Genomic DNA, 18,837 nt, shown 5'->3' on the forward strand with positions numbered 1-18,837 from the left:
AACTTTATACACTGAACGTACATTTTTTCTTGTTATGTCCACTAGTTAACGTTGGGTTTTGAAATTGAAAAGATCTTGTATGAACAATCTAAAGACGTGAACAACTTTTAACAAAACACATTGCATTTCAATAACTAATATAATCTTTGGTTGCAAAGGGCAAACACAGTCCTCAAATGCACCAACTTAGTAGTACTTCTGCCACTGTTTAATAGGTAGTATCTCTGAGGATTAATATTTTTTTATGACTGATATTTCTGAGGATGAATATTAATTTCTATTTAGCGAAATGTGATCCACTGTTGTATAATGCAAATCAAATTTTGAAAAGAAACACAAATAGGTCCACAAAAGAAGCACTGGAATAGAAAATAAATGGCCAAATCCTAATTAAGAATCAAGAAGAACCGTGATAGTTAAACCCCAATTTCAAGAAACTGATTCTGTACAGTAAATAGAGAAAGTAAATCCACAATGCTGTATGAGATTATATCTTTTGCCTTGAGAGTTAATTTGTTCACATTTCAAGACAATAACACCTCAACACTAGCAGTTGTCATCAACTGGCAGATAGGACATACATTAACTAATCCTTCACAATCTTTACATAAACACAAGTGTCTACAAGGCATCAATAAGATGGATACCTCCTTCAATTTGCATACCTTGCAGATAATGGCTTTCTTCGTCGATGTACACTTACCAGAACCACTAGGGATGCTGAGCCAATTGTTCGGGTCAATGCAGGACACAGCATCATCTAGCTCATTGTCTCCGGTCCCTTCTTTTCCTTGTTCAGCAGATTGCATCGCTTGCTGAAGGTTCGTTCTTAATGTGATCACTAAAGATTCGTTACACTTAGCTCTGTAACACCAATTTTGTGCCTCTGCTGTAACTAGCTTCATCCGTTCAACTAGTTCTCTGTTCTTCCGATTTATGTTCTCTAACTCAATATCCTTCTCTTGCAACTTCGTGCCAACATTTTTCTCGACTGCAGTCAGTAAAGAAGCCATATGTCTCTGTTTTATGTCTCTGACACCTCTAGCCCAAGTTTCTTCCTGTAAAAGGCAGAAATCAATTAGCAATCATCAAATTAACTTTGAAAAAGCATTACACCCCTATTTTAGTGAGAATAATCCTATTTAATGCCAATAGAGATTAGAAGTTTTGACGATATCAGACAAAAAACGTTGAATCAATTTATGCCAAATACATAGATAGCCCCTCAAACTTAGCAAGATTTTTCATCTAGACACCTCAACTGAGAAGGCGACCTACTGGACACTCGAACTATATTCAAAATGCCAACTAAACATCTCCCGCTGACATGGCACAGTGTGAACCTCACTTGGAATTGAGTGAGTGGATGGACTTCTTTTTTTGAGTGGATGGACTGACTAATGCTGGAATGGCTACAAAGTACCGAACATCTTCTTCTCTCTCCACACCCATCTCCTTCTTCCTCCATTCCCTTTTAATTCCATCATTTTTACCATCTTCTTCTCCAAATGTCAGAATTGATGACAGTACTAACCGCTTAGAGAAAGCGAGCTAAAGCGTATTTTACAATGCATGTGTGCATCAATCTTCGACAGAAAAGAGGTGATTAAGTGGGTTAGGACCACCAACCTCTCTAACCCGGAACAGTAGTTCTAAGAGTGTTTAAAATCTGTTTGTGAACAACTCGTTATAAACTATAAGAATGGAAAATAATTTAGTCGTAGTAGAAGCTTCAACGTGAAAAACCTTCCAACCTTTGTTCGATCTCATTTCATTAAAATGAATTAAATAAAAGCTCTCTCTTCTCTCTCCATGCAAAACCCTAATAGAGAGTAAACCCTAGTGTCATGATGGTGGCCGGCGGCCAGCCACCACTGGTGGTTGGTCATGATATTGCTTCTTCATCTCAATTTCCTCCATTAAATCCCTCATCCACGAATACAAATCCTTCTATAGTAGAGAACATGAGTAAAACCCTAGACAAAACCCTAACGTATGCCAATCTTGTTAACATGCAGCCGCTGGATTTGTCCATGCACACGACCAAAGTTGATGTTCAACCCATAGAGATCAAGCCTGTAGTGACAAAAGATGGAAAGAAAGTGGTTACTTGGACAGAGGATGAAGTATTACGTATGAATTCCATATGCAGTGGTGGGAAAGTATTCTCATGGCTGGCCTGAACTTGAAGAATTGAGAGTTCAAATTCCTAAACAATTAAAGGAGATTGTAAGGTTGGTTTGTTTAGGCATCGTCATATTTTGATGCGATTGGAGAGACTGGGAGATTTTATCACTATGGCATCTAAAGGTGCTCATAACATTCATTCCAAGGATGGATATTATTATCCAATGAGGCCTTTGATTTATGATCCATCTTTTAAGGTTGAAGAAGAAACTACGAAAGCTATGGCTTGGATTTCATTCCCACATCTATTACCCACCTTCTTTGTTAGGGTGTCTTTGTTCTCATTGGCATCTACTGTAGGTAAACCTCTACAATTGGACATGGCTACTATCAATAAAACTCGACCTAGTTGTGCTAGGGTTAAGGTTCTAGTTGACTTAATGGAGAAACTCCCTGATTCTGTAACTATGGAGATTGTAGACAAGGAGAATAACAAGATTAGGGATGTGGATGTTAAGATTCAATATGATGTTTTGCATAAGTACTGCAAAAGGTGTAAATTACAAGGGCATAATGAAGAGGGTTATAGATTATTACATCCTGAATTAAGTAGTAGTCACAATGGTGAGAATGAGAAAGTAGAAGAACAACTAAATGGAGAGGTTATCCTGAAGACTGATGGGAGTGCATGGAATAAGGTTAAGCATGATAAATATTTAACCAGGGGAAAGGTGTTTGGGAATGCTGTTAAATTCAATCCAGTCAAAGATAATAGTGTAGTAACAAAGGAGAAAAGTCCAATGAAGAATAATGATGCTGATAAGGAAGGATTGGAATCAGTGGCTATGCAAAACAAATTTTCTGTTCTATTCAATGAAGAAGATATGATTGAGAAAGAAACTGCAGAAAATGGTGTAAAAGCTGATGATCTGATAGAGAAAGTGGAGAAGAGGGTTATAGAAGACAGCACAGTTGATGTTCAGGACTGTGGTGATCAAGTCATAGTAAGTGCTTGTACTACTAACATGTTGAAATCTCATGAAGAAGATAAAGTTATAATGGATGTTCTGGGGAATACAGATTCATCTGAAGATGGAAAAGCTTTATCCCCTTCTAAATGGGGTGATAGAGTGGAAGATGAACTAGAGGATGGGGAAGTTGATGAAAGGGACTTATCTGAGGAGGTTATACAAAAGGAGAGTGATTTGCTGGATCAAGATATTGATATAGTGGTTTCTCCTCAACAGAATCTAGATGCAGATCAATCACAGGAGAAGGTTGATTCATCAGTACAATGGTTTCCTTCAAAATCTACAGATGGGAAGCAGGTGGAGGCTACAGAAAGGGTTGAATCTAGTCAAAGTGGTGGAAAGGTGTCTTTAATAAAAAAGAGTTCTCCTACGAGAAATTTACATGACTTGGTTTCACACAAACTTGTTAATGATCACAGTAGTCTATTGAAGGAAAACATTGATGATAATGTGATTAAAGATGGAGAAGATCCAGGTCATGAGCCTGGTCTTGATGTGGAGACTGTCAATGAGGTGGAACAAGGCAGCACTGGAAAGGGAAATCAAAAATCAGTTGGTGTTTCTCCAAAATTAGTCACTAATAAGGGTCGGAAGAAGGGTGGCAAGACTGTACCAGCAGAAAAACAACAGCCTAACAGGGTCGTGCCAAAGAGATCTGCAGCTAAAGCCTATTGTAAATGATGATAAAGTCATTGATTTGGAATATCAAGTCAGTGAGGACTCAAAAGGCTTTTCAAAGAGTTCAAATGCTTCATAGACATCATAAGTTCTTCCTTGTGGCACTTATGGAACCATTCCAGCATGTTAGGCACTTGCAGTATTATAGGAGAAGACTGAAAATGAATCAAGCTGGAGCTAATTGCAATGGAAAGATCTGGTTTTTTGTAGCAGATAATATAGACGTGGAGGTTCTTTCAGATAGTGACCAACAAATTTCTCTAAAGTTGGTCTTTAATGATACTGGTAAAAGTTTGGTTACTACCTTAGTTTATGCCAAATGTAGAGAGGTGGAGAGGCTGCATCTATGGGATAGCATTTATAGCTTGGCAAATGATATGTCACTTCCTTGGATGGATATTTCAATGTGGTGTTGAATGATGAAGAGAAAATAGGAGGGATACCTGTTCTTACTCAAGATATTGAAGATTTTGCTTTTTGTATCAACTCTTGTGAATTGGAGGAAATTTAGTTCAAGGGCAGCCCTTTCACTTGGTGGAACGGAAGAGCCACTAATGACTGTTTCTTTGAAAGATTAGATAGGATGTTGGTGAATGCAGAGTTACAAAACTGGTCTACTCATTTGGAAGTGGAGCATTTGGCTAGAACTGGTTCTGACCATGCTCCATTATTATGTACTTATGGGGAAGTTACTCAGAATCAACACAGACCTTTCAAATTTCTCAAGTTTTGGGTGGATCATGAATCTTTCGTTGGCACAGTTGAGCAAAATTGGCCTAACTGGATGCATGAAGATCCTTTTATCAGTTTCAAGCTTAAGTTGAAGCATATGAAAGGGGTGCTATCTCAATGGAGTAGATCTACTTATAGGGATATCTTCAAGCAGCTGATCATTAGAGAGGAAATTGTTAGAATTAAGGAAAATTTGTTTGAAGAATGTCCTAGTTGTGGGAATAGAAGTGAGCTTCAACAATCCCAAGCTGAACACAAAAAGTACTTACACTGAGGAGGAATATTGGAGACAAAAATCTGGGATTGACTGGTTTGTGGAAGGTGATAGAAACACCAGATTTTTTCACAATCTGGTGAAAGGTAGGAGGAAAAGGCTACAAATTCAGAGGATTTAAGATCTTGATGGTAACTGGTTAGACAATAAAGAGGAAATGGTAAATGAAGCAGTAAAGTTCTATCAAAAGCAGTTTACTCAAGAGGATATGGGACATACAAATGAGGATATTCTACAACATATTCCATGAGTGTTGGATCAAGAGAGGACTGAAATGTTATGTAAGGTTCCTTCAAAGGAGGAAGCGAAAGCAGCTGTGTTCAACCTCAGTGGTTCTAGTGCCAGTGGACAGATGGCTTTTCAGGTTTATATTGTAGAGGTAGATGTGCTCAGTATGGTAATTGCATTCTTCCAAGGTGATACTCTTCCAAAGTCAATCACTCATACTAATGTAGTGCTACTCCCTAAGAAAGAGATGGTTCAAAGTTACTCAGATTTAAGACCAATAAGTCTGAGTAACTTTATCAATAAAGTCTTACCCAGAGTTATGCATGACAGGTTAGAGAAGGTCCTTCCTACTCTAATCTCTCCTCATCAAGCTGGTTTTGTGAAGGGAAGGAGTATAATTGAAAATGTCTTGCTCACACAGTTGTCACAAACATTAGGAAAAGGGGTAAACCTGCTAAGGTGATCTTAAAGCTAGATATGGCAAAGGCATATGATAGAGTTTCCTGGAGTTTTTTGACAAAAGTCCTAAATCAAATGGGATTTTCAGGAGTATTCATTGATAGGATATGGAGACTGATAGCAAATAACTGGTATTCAATTTTGTTTAATGGCAAAGCTACAGGTTTCTTTCATTCTACAAGGGGTGTCAAACAAGGTGACCCCTGTCACCAGCTTTGTTTATTTTGACAACAGAAGTGCTATCAAGGGCATTAAACTCATTGTATGACAACAGTTTATATGTGGGGTATGGCTTGCCTAAATGGAGTGCCAATATTAATCATCTAGCATATGCAGATGATACCATAATTTTTGCATCTGCTGAGAGGAATTCTTTACAAATGATCATGGACTTTCTCAGAGATTATGAAGCAATCTCTGGTCAACTGTTCAACACTGAAAAAAGTGCATTCTACATGTATCATAAGGTGGCAGATAGAGTGATGCAGGAAGTGCAGCAGGTGACAGGATTCACAAAGGGACAGTTCCCTTTCAAGTATTTAGGATGCCCCATTTTTCATGCCAGAAAGAAGAAAGTCTAATACCAAGATCTCATCAAGAAAGTGAAGGATAAATTGCAGAGTTGGAAGGCCAAATTGCTGTCATTTGGTGGTAAAGCTGTGTTGATAGGGAATGTTCTACAAAGTGTACCAGTGTATGTGCTATCTGCTGTAGTACCTACTAAATACACTATAAATGAGCTCCATAGGATCTTTGCAAGTTTTTTCTGGAGCAATAAGGAAGAGGATAAAAGCAAACATTGGGTATCATGGAAGAAGATCTGCATGCCTAAAGCTGAGGGTGGACTAAGATTTAGGTCCTTGTTTGATAATTCTAAAGCTTTGTTTGCTAAGCTATGGTGGAGATTTAGGACCTCAAATTCTTTATGGTCTACCTTTCTGTGGAATAAATACTGTAAGAAGCTGAAACCAACAAGGGTACAATGGAAGGAAGGTTCATAAGTATGGAAAAAAATGTTGGAAGCCAGGGATCAAATGGATCACTTCATTTGGTGGGAACCTAGAAATGGTTCATGTGATTTCTGGGAAGACAACTGGACTAGATTGGGACCTCTCAGGGATTTCTCAACCACAGATCACAATATAGAAGAGGTGGCTGAACTCATTAATTTAGAGGGTTGGGATTTCCAAAAAATGAATGCAATGTTACCAAAGCAGGTGGTGAATCATGTTAGATCTGAACTGAGCATAATGGGGCAATCAACAGATGCAGATGTACCATGGTGGACTTTAACTAAGTCTGGCAAATTTACAGTGAGTAGTGCATGGAACTTAATGAGACAGCAGGAGCAAGAGTCATTGAACTATCAAAGAATATGGACTAAAGGAGTGCCATTCAAAATTTCATTCTTTTTATGGAGGATGTGGAAAGCTAAACTCCCAGTGGAGGATGTACTCAAAAGGATGAATATTTCCATTGTATCAAGATGCAGATGTTGTCTAAATTCACAGTCAGAGGAGACATTGCAACATCTTTTCTTGACTAGTAATTGTGCAGCAGAAGTGTGGCAATACTATACCACAACAGCAGGTATCTTAGACCCTCTACTACAGTTACATCAAGCAGTGGTAAAATGGTGGAATACAAAGTGTGCAGTCAAGTTGAAACCAGTTTTTGAAGCAATACCATCATTCATCTGCTGGCAGTTGTGGAAGAGAAGAAATGCACTCATGAATGGAGCACAAATGAGTAAGAGTAAAGTCATTTACTGCATTAATCAGAACATTCATAACTTGATAAGTAGTCTATATCCATGGTTGAAGAATATCCCACATACTTGGCCTCAAATGGTACAACTCTTAGAAGGACTTTAGCCTAGAGTAGGAGGTCAAATGGTACAATGGAGATGTCCAAGTGCAGGCTGGTATAAGTGCAATACTGATGGTGCATCAAGGGGTAATCCAGGCCAAAGCTCAGCTGCTTTTTGTATTAGAGATGAAAGAGGTGATCTGGTTCATGCTGCTGCTAAAAGAATAGCTAACACAACAAATATATGTGCAGAAGCAGTTGCAATTCATGATGGTTTGTAATATTGTGTTAATAACCAAGTATTACCTGTGATCATGGAAACTAACTCTCTTGCTATAGTGAACATCATTCAAGGAGACTGGGAAACTCCTTGGAAAGTTAGTACGGAGGTGCATAAGATTAAAGAGTGGACAAAGAGAGGACAAGTCCAGTTTGTCCATGTCTTGGAGGAGGGCAATACAGTAGCAGATTTTTTAGCTAACAGTGTGTTCAATTGTGCAGGTACATTACAAGTTAACAATTTTCAGGAACTCACACCTACAGGAACGAGATTGCTAAATATGGATAAATCTATGATGCCTAACTTCAGGTTCAAAACAAACAAGGAAAGGGAACCAAATTGAAGAAGGATTTTTTGCACTTTAGTTCATGCTCACTACTCATCATCAGATTGTAATATGACTAGTAACTACTAGGACTGGCCTAGCTAGATAGTGGTATTAGCAGTTCTACTGCTCATTCTTCTAGCAGGCTTGGATTAGGAGTTTACAACAGCCATGTTATGATCATTATAGGTAGTGAAAGGGATTCAACTTGTCTATTCAGGGTTATGGACAGCAGCAGATTGCATATGCAGCTTTACTCTTGTTTGATTTATCATGGGGTCTGATAACATAGCACCTGGTGAGAGCTTTGAGGTGTCTGATAGTGTTATCATCCCAAAACAAGAGAACTTGCAGCATGCCTCCAGTTTGCAGCACTTTGATCCTGTTTACAGTGTCTTTAGCTCAGAGTAGTTTCTTTTCTTTTTAGTTTGTTTGCTTTGTTCTTATTTTTTCCTATCTGTGTAAATACTTTGATTTTGGAATAAAACACCACCAGCAATCTGCTAGGTGGTTTTAAATAAAAATAAAAAAAGATCTCATTTCATTAAATGTGACTAAATTATGGTTGGCCTACTAGAATGATGGTTCATGAGAAAACCCAACACGCGAGCGCGGGGGGGAGAGGGTCCTAAGTACTACTTACTGTCTTCCTTTTTTTCTCCTGTTGTACTTTTTATAATAACAAGTGTCATTTGAATTTGATTGGTTGATTTGACACGTACTCAACAGGTGCATTTCAAACATGTGATCTGCGGGATTTGAGTGTTCAAGAGACACATCACTACCAAGTAAAAGTGTCTACATGATCGTTAGGATAGTTTTTTAGGTATCTATCGAATGATTGATGTCAAGTTTGAGAGGCTATCTGTGTATCTAGCCATTAAAATAGGATGATAGAAATGAAGAAGTGCTATTGAGGTGTTATGTGATAGAAGGATGCCTAACAAAGTGAAAAGTAAGTTCTATAGAACAGTTATAAGACTAGCAATGTTATATGAGAAGGATTGTTGGGCTGCTAAAATTCAACACATCTGCAAGATCAAAGTTGCAGAGATGCGGATAATAAGATGGATATACGGTCATACACGATCAAATATGACCACATTAAGAAGAAAGTGCAAGTAGCACACATTGAGGATAAAATAAGAGAATGTGGATAGTTTGATTCTGTTGTGTGTCAACCTCCAAATACACCAGCCCACGGGTGTGTGAAATCATGTTGAGTAAAGGCATTAAAAGCCATTCAAGACAGATGGAGCACAGTGCAAATCTTGTCTCGAGAAGAAAATGTGTGCCCCGTGGTAAGTGGATATCATATGTGAGGAGATTTGGCATATGGCTTCTACTTTGGAGAAGGTAGACTTTGTATATATTTCTAGATCCTCTAATGTTGTTGTGCATAGTCTAGCTAAGTTTTTCTGATTTTTTAGCGCGAGGAGTATCTTGGGAGACTATGTTCCAACTTGTAAATGATGTCGTGAACTCCTTCGGACATATAATGCTCTTCTATCAGTAATATAAATGTAATTGTGAAGAAAAAAAGGTGTTAAAAGAGAGATGGCCCACGGGAAGAAATCGTCTTGGTTCGTTTACTTCAGGTCCTATGCTTTTCAGGAGTCTTTTAGTCATGCCTGAGATTAACATACCAATAGAAAATACAAAATTACTTCTAGTAGTTTTTATTTCTATTTTTTATTTTGTATAGTTTAGATGAAGTGACATGGTCAGTAAGGATACATATAGCCAAGACCAACTGAGAAGAAGAAGAAGAATCAAGCAATAATTAAAGTGAGTAAATGGTACAACCTTGGACACTTTCCTAAAAAGGCCATTTATGTTGGAGAACAAATTTCATCTAGCTCAAGTCCTTACTGACCGTCAGGAAGCAGGTAGTAACAATATTACCAAGTTTTGTGTGAGAATAAAAGTTACTTTATTAAACACGTATGCCTTAGACTCAGTTAAGAAAATGAAAGAACACCCCCCCCCCCCCTCTCATACTCACACACACAAACAAACAAGAAAAAAGAGGTTCCACCAGAAAAGTAAATATGGCAAATGTTGTACCATACCTGAGTCTTAAGATATTGATCAAATTCTTTCTTCTGGCGCTCCATTTCTGTTTTAATGTTATCACCAAGAGACATTATAACTGATGCTGATGCATTCATACTTCCACTTGCGGAACTGACAGAAGAGTTGGGTTCATCATCATCATATGATAGCTTTAAACCAGTCGATACGGGATTTTGGGCAGGAAGGTTTGCTGCCTGTCCAGTGTCATCATGAACCAAATTATGATTCAAGGAAATTTGAAGCTTTTGCTGTCTCGAAACACCTTCTACTTCCCTGCCTCGTTTACTATGCCGAATCGGGGGCGTAGGATGCTCATTTACAAAATAATTTACAGGATCAGCATTGGATCCAAGTGGAACTGTAGCAAAAAAAAAAAAAGCACATTATAAACGCTTTTATATAACAATCTACATATCAGCATGAGTTCATTAGTTGTGCAGAAAGACTAGCATGCCTAGAACTCATTCAAGGAAATGTCAAACCAGAAATCGAGCAATGCCTCGAGAATTTTGCTGCAAGATCCCACTGACTCTTGTTATACTCGAGCATAAACTTAGATGTGAAATCTATAATGATGAAGTTTTCCTCAAATATTTTCTGTTAGTACACAAATGTCGCAGTTTTTGCAATGTCAGTTAATGACTTAATACAGGGCCAACTTTTAACTGCAAATCATTATTTAAACCATATTATTGAAGTTAGGCTAAAGCTAAAGTATTTAAGGCATAGACTTTCAAACAAAACCCAACTCTATTTTTCACTTCCTCTTCCCTGCTTCCTTATCCCACCATGCTTAGACATTAAGATGGGATATGCCTACCACCGCCTCTGGTTTTTCCTGTAATTCTTGACTTACCAAGCACAACCCAACGCTTTTTAATAAAAATGGCCTATAAAATAAACTACGATCTGATCACAAAGAGGACTTGAGATAAACTTCTAAAAGGCATTAAAAAGGGTGATCGTGAGAGCTTATCAAAAGGATTAAAAAGATCCCACGAGAAACGGCAGAATTACAGCATCAGTAGTAGAAAGACAAGATACAACTTACCAATTAGTTCAGTATAGATGAAGTGACTCAACATTTAAAAAAACTTTGAAACAGCTGATAAGTATATAAGAGCATTTGAAGTTCCCTTAGCTTATTGTATCCTTTTATACTGTTAAGTACATGAAAGACCCCACCCAAGATCCCTAATTGTAAGCAAAAGACGGACCACAGGCTTAGCAAGAGGTAGCTAAACTGCAACGCTGGCAACAACAGAAGAATTCTGAAACAAAATTCAAAGTCGTTCTATCAAATGTGGTCGGCCACAGTTAATTGTACGCCTGCAACTTGGTATGCCCGTTGAAGGTTCATTCTAGTAAAGTGATTCAGAAAGTTAATGGAATCTAGAACAATAAACAATGTTCAAAACACCAATTCCGACAATTTTTCAGAGCTTTCCAGCTAGAAGCATCTTCATTAACAAATAAAGATCTAGCGGCAAGGCGTTAAATAGATTGAAAAGTGGGAAAAAGCAGATACAAGTACTGGTCATGTTGTTGAGGATGAAATACAAATACTGAATGGCTCACAATCTACTTTCAACATATGCTAATCTATGTTACTCGGACTCTCCTAAAATGTCGCCGGGTGCATGTCGGATCCTTCAGAAGTAGTGTATTTTTGGAGGATCCGACACGGGTGCGGCAACACTTTCGAAGAGTCCGAGTAACTTAGATGCTAATAGAACAGAAACTCACAGCTTCCAAATAACGGAAGTTGATTTGGTGCACTAGCAGGATACTGGAAACCATTCTCATCCACAAAAATAGGAATTTGAGTGTTAGTGCCATTGCCTCTATACATTTTCCCAGGAAAAATCTACTCAGATGCTGAGCAAGTTCACCTGCAGATGAAACAAAAGATATATACCCTGTAAATGCAGATTATTGGATCACATTTTAACAACAATGCTTAAAAGGACCTGGATTGGATATAAGCAATAAGAAAGAACACCTATCAAATTCAAATAACCACATTTACTCTCCATTTGAACTGAGACACATGACTAATTGTACAAATAAAAGCTTGTTCAAGAAAATCTTAAAAGAGTCATCTTAAGCCACCTCAAGGCTCGTGATTATGTACCGTGATCATTTTCTCCTAATCACGCAGACTGTGACTAAGTGATAAGTGCATCCACCACACTAGCCATAATGTTTCCTCTCTTCCTTTTTTTTTTTTTTCCAAAGAGACAACCATGTTAAACTTTTAAGTCCCATTTCATAACTTTACAAGATATGGAACCATAAGACTCACTTCATCCCGTGTTAGATGAACAGATTCCCCGCTTCTAATCTATCCATTTCTACCGGAATATCTATTTATTTCATTTTTATAAAAAGAGTTAATGGTCAAAAACACACCTGAACTATCACCTAGGTGTGTTTTAGATGAACAGATTCCATTCAAACACCACCCCACCCCGTCCCCCAAAAAACCCACAACCACCGACCACCTAGACATAAAGAACCGAGCCCCCTTCTAAACCAGAATATCTATTTATTTCATTTTAATATAAATGATACATAAAAATCTGAACTACTCTTGTTGTTTGATCAACAGAAATCAAAGCCAATTTTTATCATTTAATATTCAGATAATGGTCAAAAACATACCTCAAGTATCACTTTTTTTTTTTGAGTTTCCTACCTGATCTATCAGGTGTGAGAGTTTCCTACCTAAACTATCACCATTTATTTTTAAAAACACACCTCAAGTATCACCAACGAGTTTGCAAAACACATCTCAACTATCACCAACTAGTTCACTTTTAATGAGGTGTGTTTTGCAAACTAGTAGGTGATGGTTCGGTATGAAAAGTGAACAACTGATAGTTGAGGTATGTTTTGCAAACTAGTTGGTGATAGTTTAGGTAGTTCAGATAGAAAATTTAAAAAAAAAGTGATACTTGAGGTGTGTTTTTGACCCTTAACCCTTTAATATTACCACAATAAACCTAAGAGAACTCCAAAACAAAACTCGATGGAAAGATTGCTACATCCTGGAACACTATATAAACTAACATAAGACCAACAACAAAAGAAAAAAAGACTTTTCTCTTTTGTGTATTATTCTCCAATTGATAAAATTCAACAATCTGAAAATCTTGTAACAAAATATTAAGCTGAATAACCAATAACAAATAAAAATAAAGCTTACCCAAAAACTCACAAAAGAGTCTTGAGCTTCTTTAATGAAATAAACCCATCTTGATCCTGCAAATTCCTATACAAGTCAAAACAATATCCCACAAGAAAATGAAAATAAAAGAAGAAAAAAAAATCTGATCTTGCGATTGTTACATACATGTGTGTAAATAAAATTGCGCAATAAAGAATCAGTAACGGATGATCAATAAAGATATACAATAAAGGAGAATTAAGTGTTACAAAGAACAAGCAAGATAATCAAGAATTGGAGAGAGAAAAAAAAGAAAAGCTTGAAACTTTTTTTTTTTTAAGAAGAGTGACAGAGGTGTGGCGGGAAGGACCCACAAAGCAATTTACCTTAAGAGATTGAAGAATTTTAAAGCAAAAATGGCTGGAATCACGCTCTCTTTTTTCTAGATTTTGCAGACTTTTCTTCTTCTCACATATTTTGATATCTTTTTCTTTCTTTATATATTCTTTGTTTTTCCCACCAACATCATCCTTTCTTGCTTCTCTTAACTTAAATCACTAATGAAGATGGGTTGTTTTGGCTTTTTACATTATTGCCCCTCGAAACAAATAAACAGGCTAACAAGAAAAGAGTTAACTGTTATGAAATATAGAATGGATGTCCACTACACAAATATAATGCCTCTTCCATTATTTTCCACCATATTAATGGTTCTTTCATTATTTTCCACTATATTAATATTAATGGTTCTTCCATTATCTCATATATTGAATGCATATGTAGCACTATAAATAGAGGCATAAGTTTTCATATGTAATGTACTTGAAACACATTTTGGAAGAATAATAAAATCTCTCCTCTTTGTCACTCTATGTTTATAGTTTTCATCCTTTAATATTATTACTCTTTTAGCTTCATTTTATAACACGTTATCAGCACGAGACTCTGCCGTTCTGAGCAAATACTTTAAAAGCCTCGAAGGTATTGACTTTCTATTTCCCTTTACTAATGGCAAATCTTACTAAACGTGAATTTGTAGCCTTAGATATATCCGGCAATAGCTATATGTCTTGGATTCTTGATGCCGAAATTCACCTTAATGCGATGGGTCTGGCAGACACCATCAAAAGATAAAAATGAGGCATCAAACCAAGACCATGCCAAGGCAATGATATTCCTTCGCCATCACCTTGATGAGGACTTGAAAATGGAATATCTCACTGTTAAAGATCCTCTTACTCTGTGGAATAATTTAAAAGATAGATATGACCACCTGAAGATGGTCATACTTCCACAAGCACGTTTTGATTGACTCCATTTAAGGCTACAAGATTTTAAATCTATTAAAGCATATAATTCTGTCATGTTTAAAATTATTTCTCAGTTGAAATTATGTGGTGAAAATATCACTGATCATGATATGCTGGAGAAAACATTCTCCACTTTTCCTGCCTCGAGTATGCTCCTGCAGCAGCAATACCGAGAAATGAAGTTCAAGAAATATTCTGATCTAATCGCACATCTTCTAGTGGCTGAACAACATAATGAATTATTAATGAAAAATCATGAAAGCCGACCCACTGGTACTGCCCCATTCCCTGAAGTGAATGAGGCAAATTTTCGCCATTCTAGGCGTGGAAGAGGTCGTGGCCCCAGTCGTGGTCATGGCCGTGGTCAAGGAAGAAATTTTAATTATGATTCTCGTCTTGCACCAAATAATACCCTTCACCACCAGCAGTGTAAAAGGAAGGATGAAAAGTATGAAACTGGGCAAAAGAAAAATTCAGAAAATAAATGCTTCCGATGTGGAGGAAAGGGGCACTGGTCACGTACCTGTCGTACGCCAAAGCACCTAATTATGCTGTATCAAGCCTCTCTCAAAAGGGCAGAAAAGGATGCCGAAGCAAATTTTATTTCTGAAGATAATGTTGAGCCCATGCATCTAGATGTGGCAGATTTCTTTGAACTTCCTGAAGGAAAAATAGATCATTTGATCGGTGATGGATCTGTAAAAACTTAGATATTTCATACGTGTCATTTGTATGTGGTTATGTTTCCATGTTTATGTAAATGAAGTGTGTGTAATGCTTTGTTTAAATAGTAATATATGTAATAAAATGTGTGTAATGTTTTGCCTAATCATAATATCTACTTCGATATTCACTTTATCTATTATTTCATTTTGAAGAATCTATGGAAATTCCTCAAATTTTATTTGGATCAATGACCAATCATGAAGATATTTGTGTAATTGATAGTGGAACAACACATGCCATATTCAAAGATGAGAAATACTTTTCTCACTTGTGTAGAAAAAGGGGAAATATTAATACAATTTCTGGCAATTCGAAATTGATTGAAGGCTCTGGAAGAGCTACTATATTTCTGACTAAGGGGACAAAACTTGTTATAGAAGATGCATTATTCTCTTCTAAATCCCTAAGAAACTTGTTAAGTTTCAAAGATATCCGCCGTAATGGATATCACGCTGAGACATTAAACGAAATAAATGATGAATATCTTACCATTACAAAGAATGTCTCCGGCCAGAAATATGTTTTGGAGAAATTGCCAACTTTGTCTTCTGGTCTGTATTATGCAAAAATTAGTACAATTGAAGCACACTCGATCGTAAACCAGAAGTTTAATGATTCAAGTACTTTTGTGCTTTGGCATGACCGAATAGGTCACCCTGGATCAATAATGATGAGACGAATTATTGAAAATTCAAATGGGCATCCACTTAAGAACCTGAAGATTCTTGAAAGTGGTGAATTTTCATGTGCTGCTTGTTATCAGGGTAAGTTGATAGCTAAGCCATCACCAATGAAAGTTGACATTGAATCCCTTGCTTTTCTAGAACGTATACATGGGGATATATGTGGACCTATTCATCCACCTTGTGGGTCATTCAGATATTTTATGGTCCTAATAGACGCATCTTCAAGATGGTCTCATGTGTGCCTCGTATCGTCTCGAAACCTGGCGTTTGCGAAATTATTGGCACAAATAATACGCTTAAGGGCACAGTGTCCGGATTATCCCATTAAGGCTATACGCCTCGATAATGCCGGAGAATTTACGTCTCAATCTTTTGATGATTATTGTTTATCAGTTGGGATAAAAGTTGAACATCCTGTAGCACATGTTCATACCCAAAATGGCCTTGCTGAGTCATTTATTAAACGACTACAATTGATAGCAAGACCACTACTTATGAAAACACGGTTGCCCACTACCGTCTGGGGACATGCTATTTTACATGCAGCATCTCTTATTCGTCTCAGACCGACTCATTATAATAAATACTCCCCGTCACAATTAGTATTTGGTCATGAACCAAATATTGCTCATCTCCAAATCTTTGGTTGTGCTGTATATGTGCTTGTAGCACCACCACAGTGTACTAAGATGGGCCCCCAAATAAGGCTAGGTATATATGTTGGGTTTGAATCACCCTCTATTATTCGCTATCTTGAGCCATTGACAGGAGATTTATTCACTGCCCGATTTGCAGATTGTCGATTTGATGAAACAAATTTTCCACAATTAGGGGGAGAGAGAAAATAAATCAAAAGAGAAATTGTGTGGAAAGTTCCATCACTATCTCATTTTGATCCACGTGCCCCCATATGTGAATAGGAGATCCAGAAGATCATTCACTTGCAAAAAATAGCAAATCAAATGCCAGACGCCTTTACTGATTTGAAAAGGATAACTAAGTCACATATCCCTGCAGAGAATGTGCCTATCCGAATTGATGTCCCAAAGGGAAAATCTACTAGTGTCATAGCCTCTGAATCTCATGCACGCCTGAAGCGTGGTAGGCCATTGGGTTCTAAGGATAAAAATCCTAGAAAAAAGAAACACGAAAAATGATCAAAATGACACTATGAAAGAATATCATGAAGATATTCAAGATCTGACTAATCCTGATACTCCTGAAGATATTAGGGAACCCGAGACTCAAGTAAATAAAGAACTATCATTGAGTTCTTCTGGTGATGGAATAAATTTGAATCGATCGAAGATTATGGTGGATAATGTTTTTGCATATAATGTTGCACTAAATATTATGAAAGACATTGACGATCAGGAACCCCAATCTGTCGAAGAATGTCGACGAAGATATGATTGGCTAAAATGGCAGGAGGCAGTTCAATCAGAATTGAATTCACTTGCCAAACGTGAGGTTTTTGGACCTGTAGTCCAAACGCCTAATGGTGTAAAACCAATTGGCCATAAATGGGTTTTTGTGCGAAAAAGGAATGAGAGAAATGAAATTGTGAGATACAAGGCACGCCTTGTTGCACAAGGATTCTCTCAACGACCCGGTATCGATTATGAAGAAACATATTCACCCGTTATGGATGGCATAATATTTCGATATCTCATCAGTTTAGCTGTACATGAAAACCTTGAAATACATCTGATGGATGTGGTTACAGCTTACCTTTATGGCTCACTTGATAATGAAGTCTATATGAAAATTCCTGAAGGATTTAAAATGCCTGAAGCAATTAATTCAAAGTCTCGGGAGATGTATTCAATCAGATTACAAAGATCGTTGTATGGTCTAAAACAATCAGGGCGCATGTGGTACAATCGCCTAAGTGAATACTTGGTAAAGAAGGTTATATAAATGATGCCATTTGTCCATGTGTTTTTATTAAGAAAACAAAATCAGAGTTCGTTATAATCGCTGTTTATGTTGATGACATAAACCTAATTGGAACTCCAGAAGAGCTCCAAAAGGCGATTGAATATTTAAAGAAAGAATTTGAGATGAAAGATCTGGGAAAAGCAAAACTTTGTCTTGGTTTGCAGATTGAACATTTGACAGATGGGATCTTTATCCATCAATCTGCTTATACCGAAAAGGTTTTAAAACGATTTTACATGGACAATGCGCATCCTTTAAGTACTCCAATGATTGTTCGCTCACTTGAAGTGAGTAAAGATCCGTTCCGACCTCAAGAAGAAAATGAAGAGCTTCTTGGTCCTGAAGTACCATATCTTAGTGCAATTGGTGCACTTATGTATCTTGTTAACGCTACAAGACCTGACATAGCGTTCTTTGTTAATTTGCTAGCAAGATATAGCTCTTCTCCTACACGAAGACATTGGAACGGAGTTAAGCATATATTGCGATATCTAAAGGGAACTAGCGATATGGGTCTGTTTTATACTAACAAAGGTAGTACAGATTTTGTTGGTTATGCAGATGCAGGTTATTTATCTGATCCACATAAAGCTCGATCTCAAACAGGCTATCTGTTTACATGCGGAGGTACTGCTATATCATGGCGATCCACAAAGCAGTCTATTGTTGCTACTTCTTCGAATCATGCTGAGATAATAGCTATTCATGAAGCAAGTAGAGAATGTGTATGGTTGAGATCAGTGATACATTTCATCAGAGAAAGATGTGGCTTGAAGTGTGATACAAAATTACCCACAGTATTATATGAAGATAATGCTGCATGCATAGCTCAATTAAAAAGAGGATTTATAAAAGGAGATAGAACGAAACACATTTCACCAAAGTTATTTTTCACACATGATCTCCAGAAGAATGGTGATATTGATGTGCAACAAATTCGTTCAAATGACAATCCTGCAGATTTATTCACCAAATCTTTGCCAACT

At 37.2% G+C, this 18,837-nt stretch overlaps 1 protein-coding gene across 3 annotated transcripts; it reads right to left on the reverse strand.

Moving 5' to 3' along the window:
- Nucleotides 1–344: 344 nt before the first annotated feature.
- Nucleotides 345–13,730, reverse strand: LOC132641098 (E3 ubiquitin-protein ligase BOI). Of its 3 annotated transcripts, none has more exons than XM_060357982.1 (5): nt 13,575–13,730; nt 13,228–13,283; nt 11,766–11,911; nt 10,016–10,377; nt 345–1,058 (listed from the first exon to the last, which is right to left on the reverse strand). In XM_060357982.1, the coding sequence occupies exons 3-5, from the start codon at nt 11,869–11,871 to the stop codon at nt 525–527; spliced, it is 1,002 nt and encodes a 333-aa protein (XP_060213965.1). In that variant the 5' UTR covers nt 11,872–11,911; nt 13,228–13,283; nt 13,575–13,730; the 3' UTR covers nt 345–524. The 3 variants fall into 3 exon arrangements, with proteins under 3 accessions (XP_060213965.1, XP_060213967.1, XP_060213966.1); XM_060357984.1 differs by having other exon boundaries at nt 13,228–13,293; nt 13,575–13,711; XM_060357983.1 differs by lacking the exon at nt 13,575–13,730 and adding an exon at nt 13,375–13,528.
- Nucleotides 13,731–18,837: the final 5,107 nt, after the last annotated feature.

Source organism: Lycium barbarum, chromosome 5 (assembly GCF_019175385.1).
Source record: "Lycium barbarum isolate Lr01 chromosome 5, ASM1917538v2, whole genome shotgun sequence".
Classification (NCBI taxonomy): Eukaryota; Viridiplantae; Streptophyta; class Magnoliopsida; order Solanales; family Solanaceae; genus Lycium; species Lycium barbarum.

Bases quoted from the DNA above. Each gene is read 5' to 3' on its own strand.
- LOC132641098 (XM_060357982.1), bottom strand. From the start codon at position 11,871: ATGTATAGAGGCAATGGCACTAACACTCAAATTCCTATTTTTGTGGAT. The intron at 10,378-11,765 runs GTGAGTTTCTGT...TTTTTGCTACAG, and splicing joins ACTTCCGTTATTTGGAAGCT to TTCCACTTGGATCCAATGCT. The intron at 1,059-10,015 runs GTATGGTACAAC...TGCCTTTTACAG, and splicing joins ATCAATATCTTAAGACTCAG to GAAGAAACTTGGGCTAGAGG.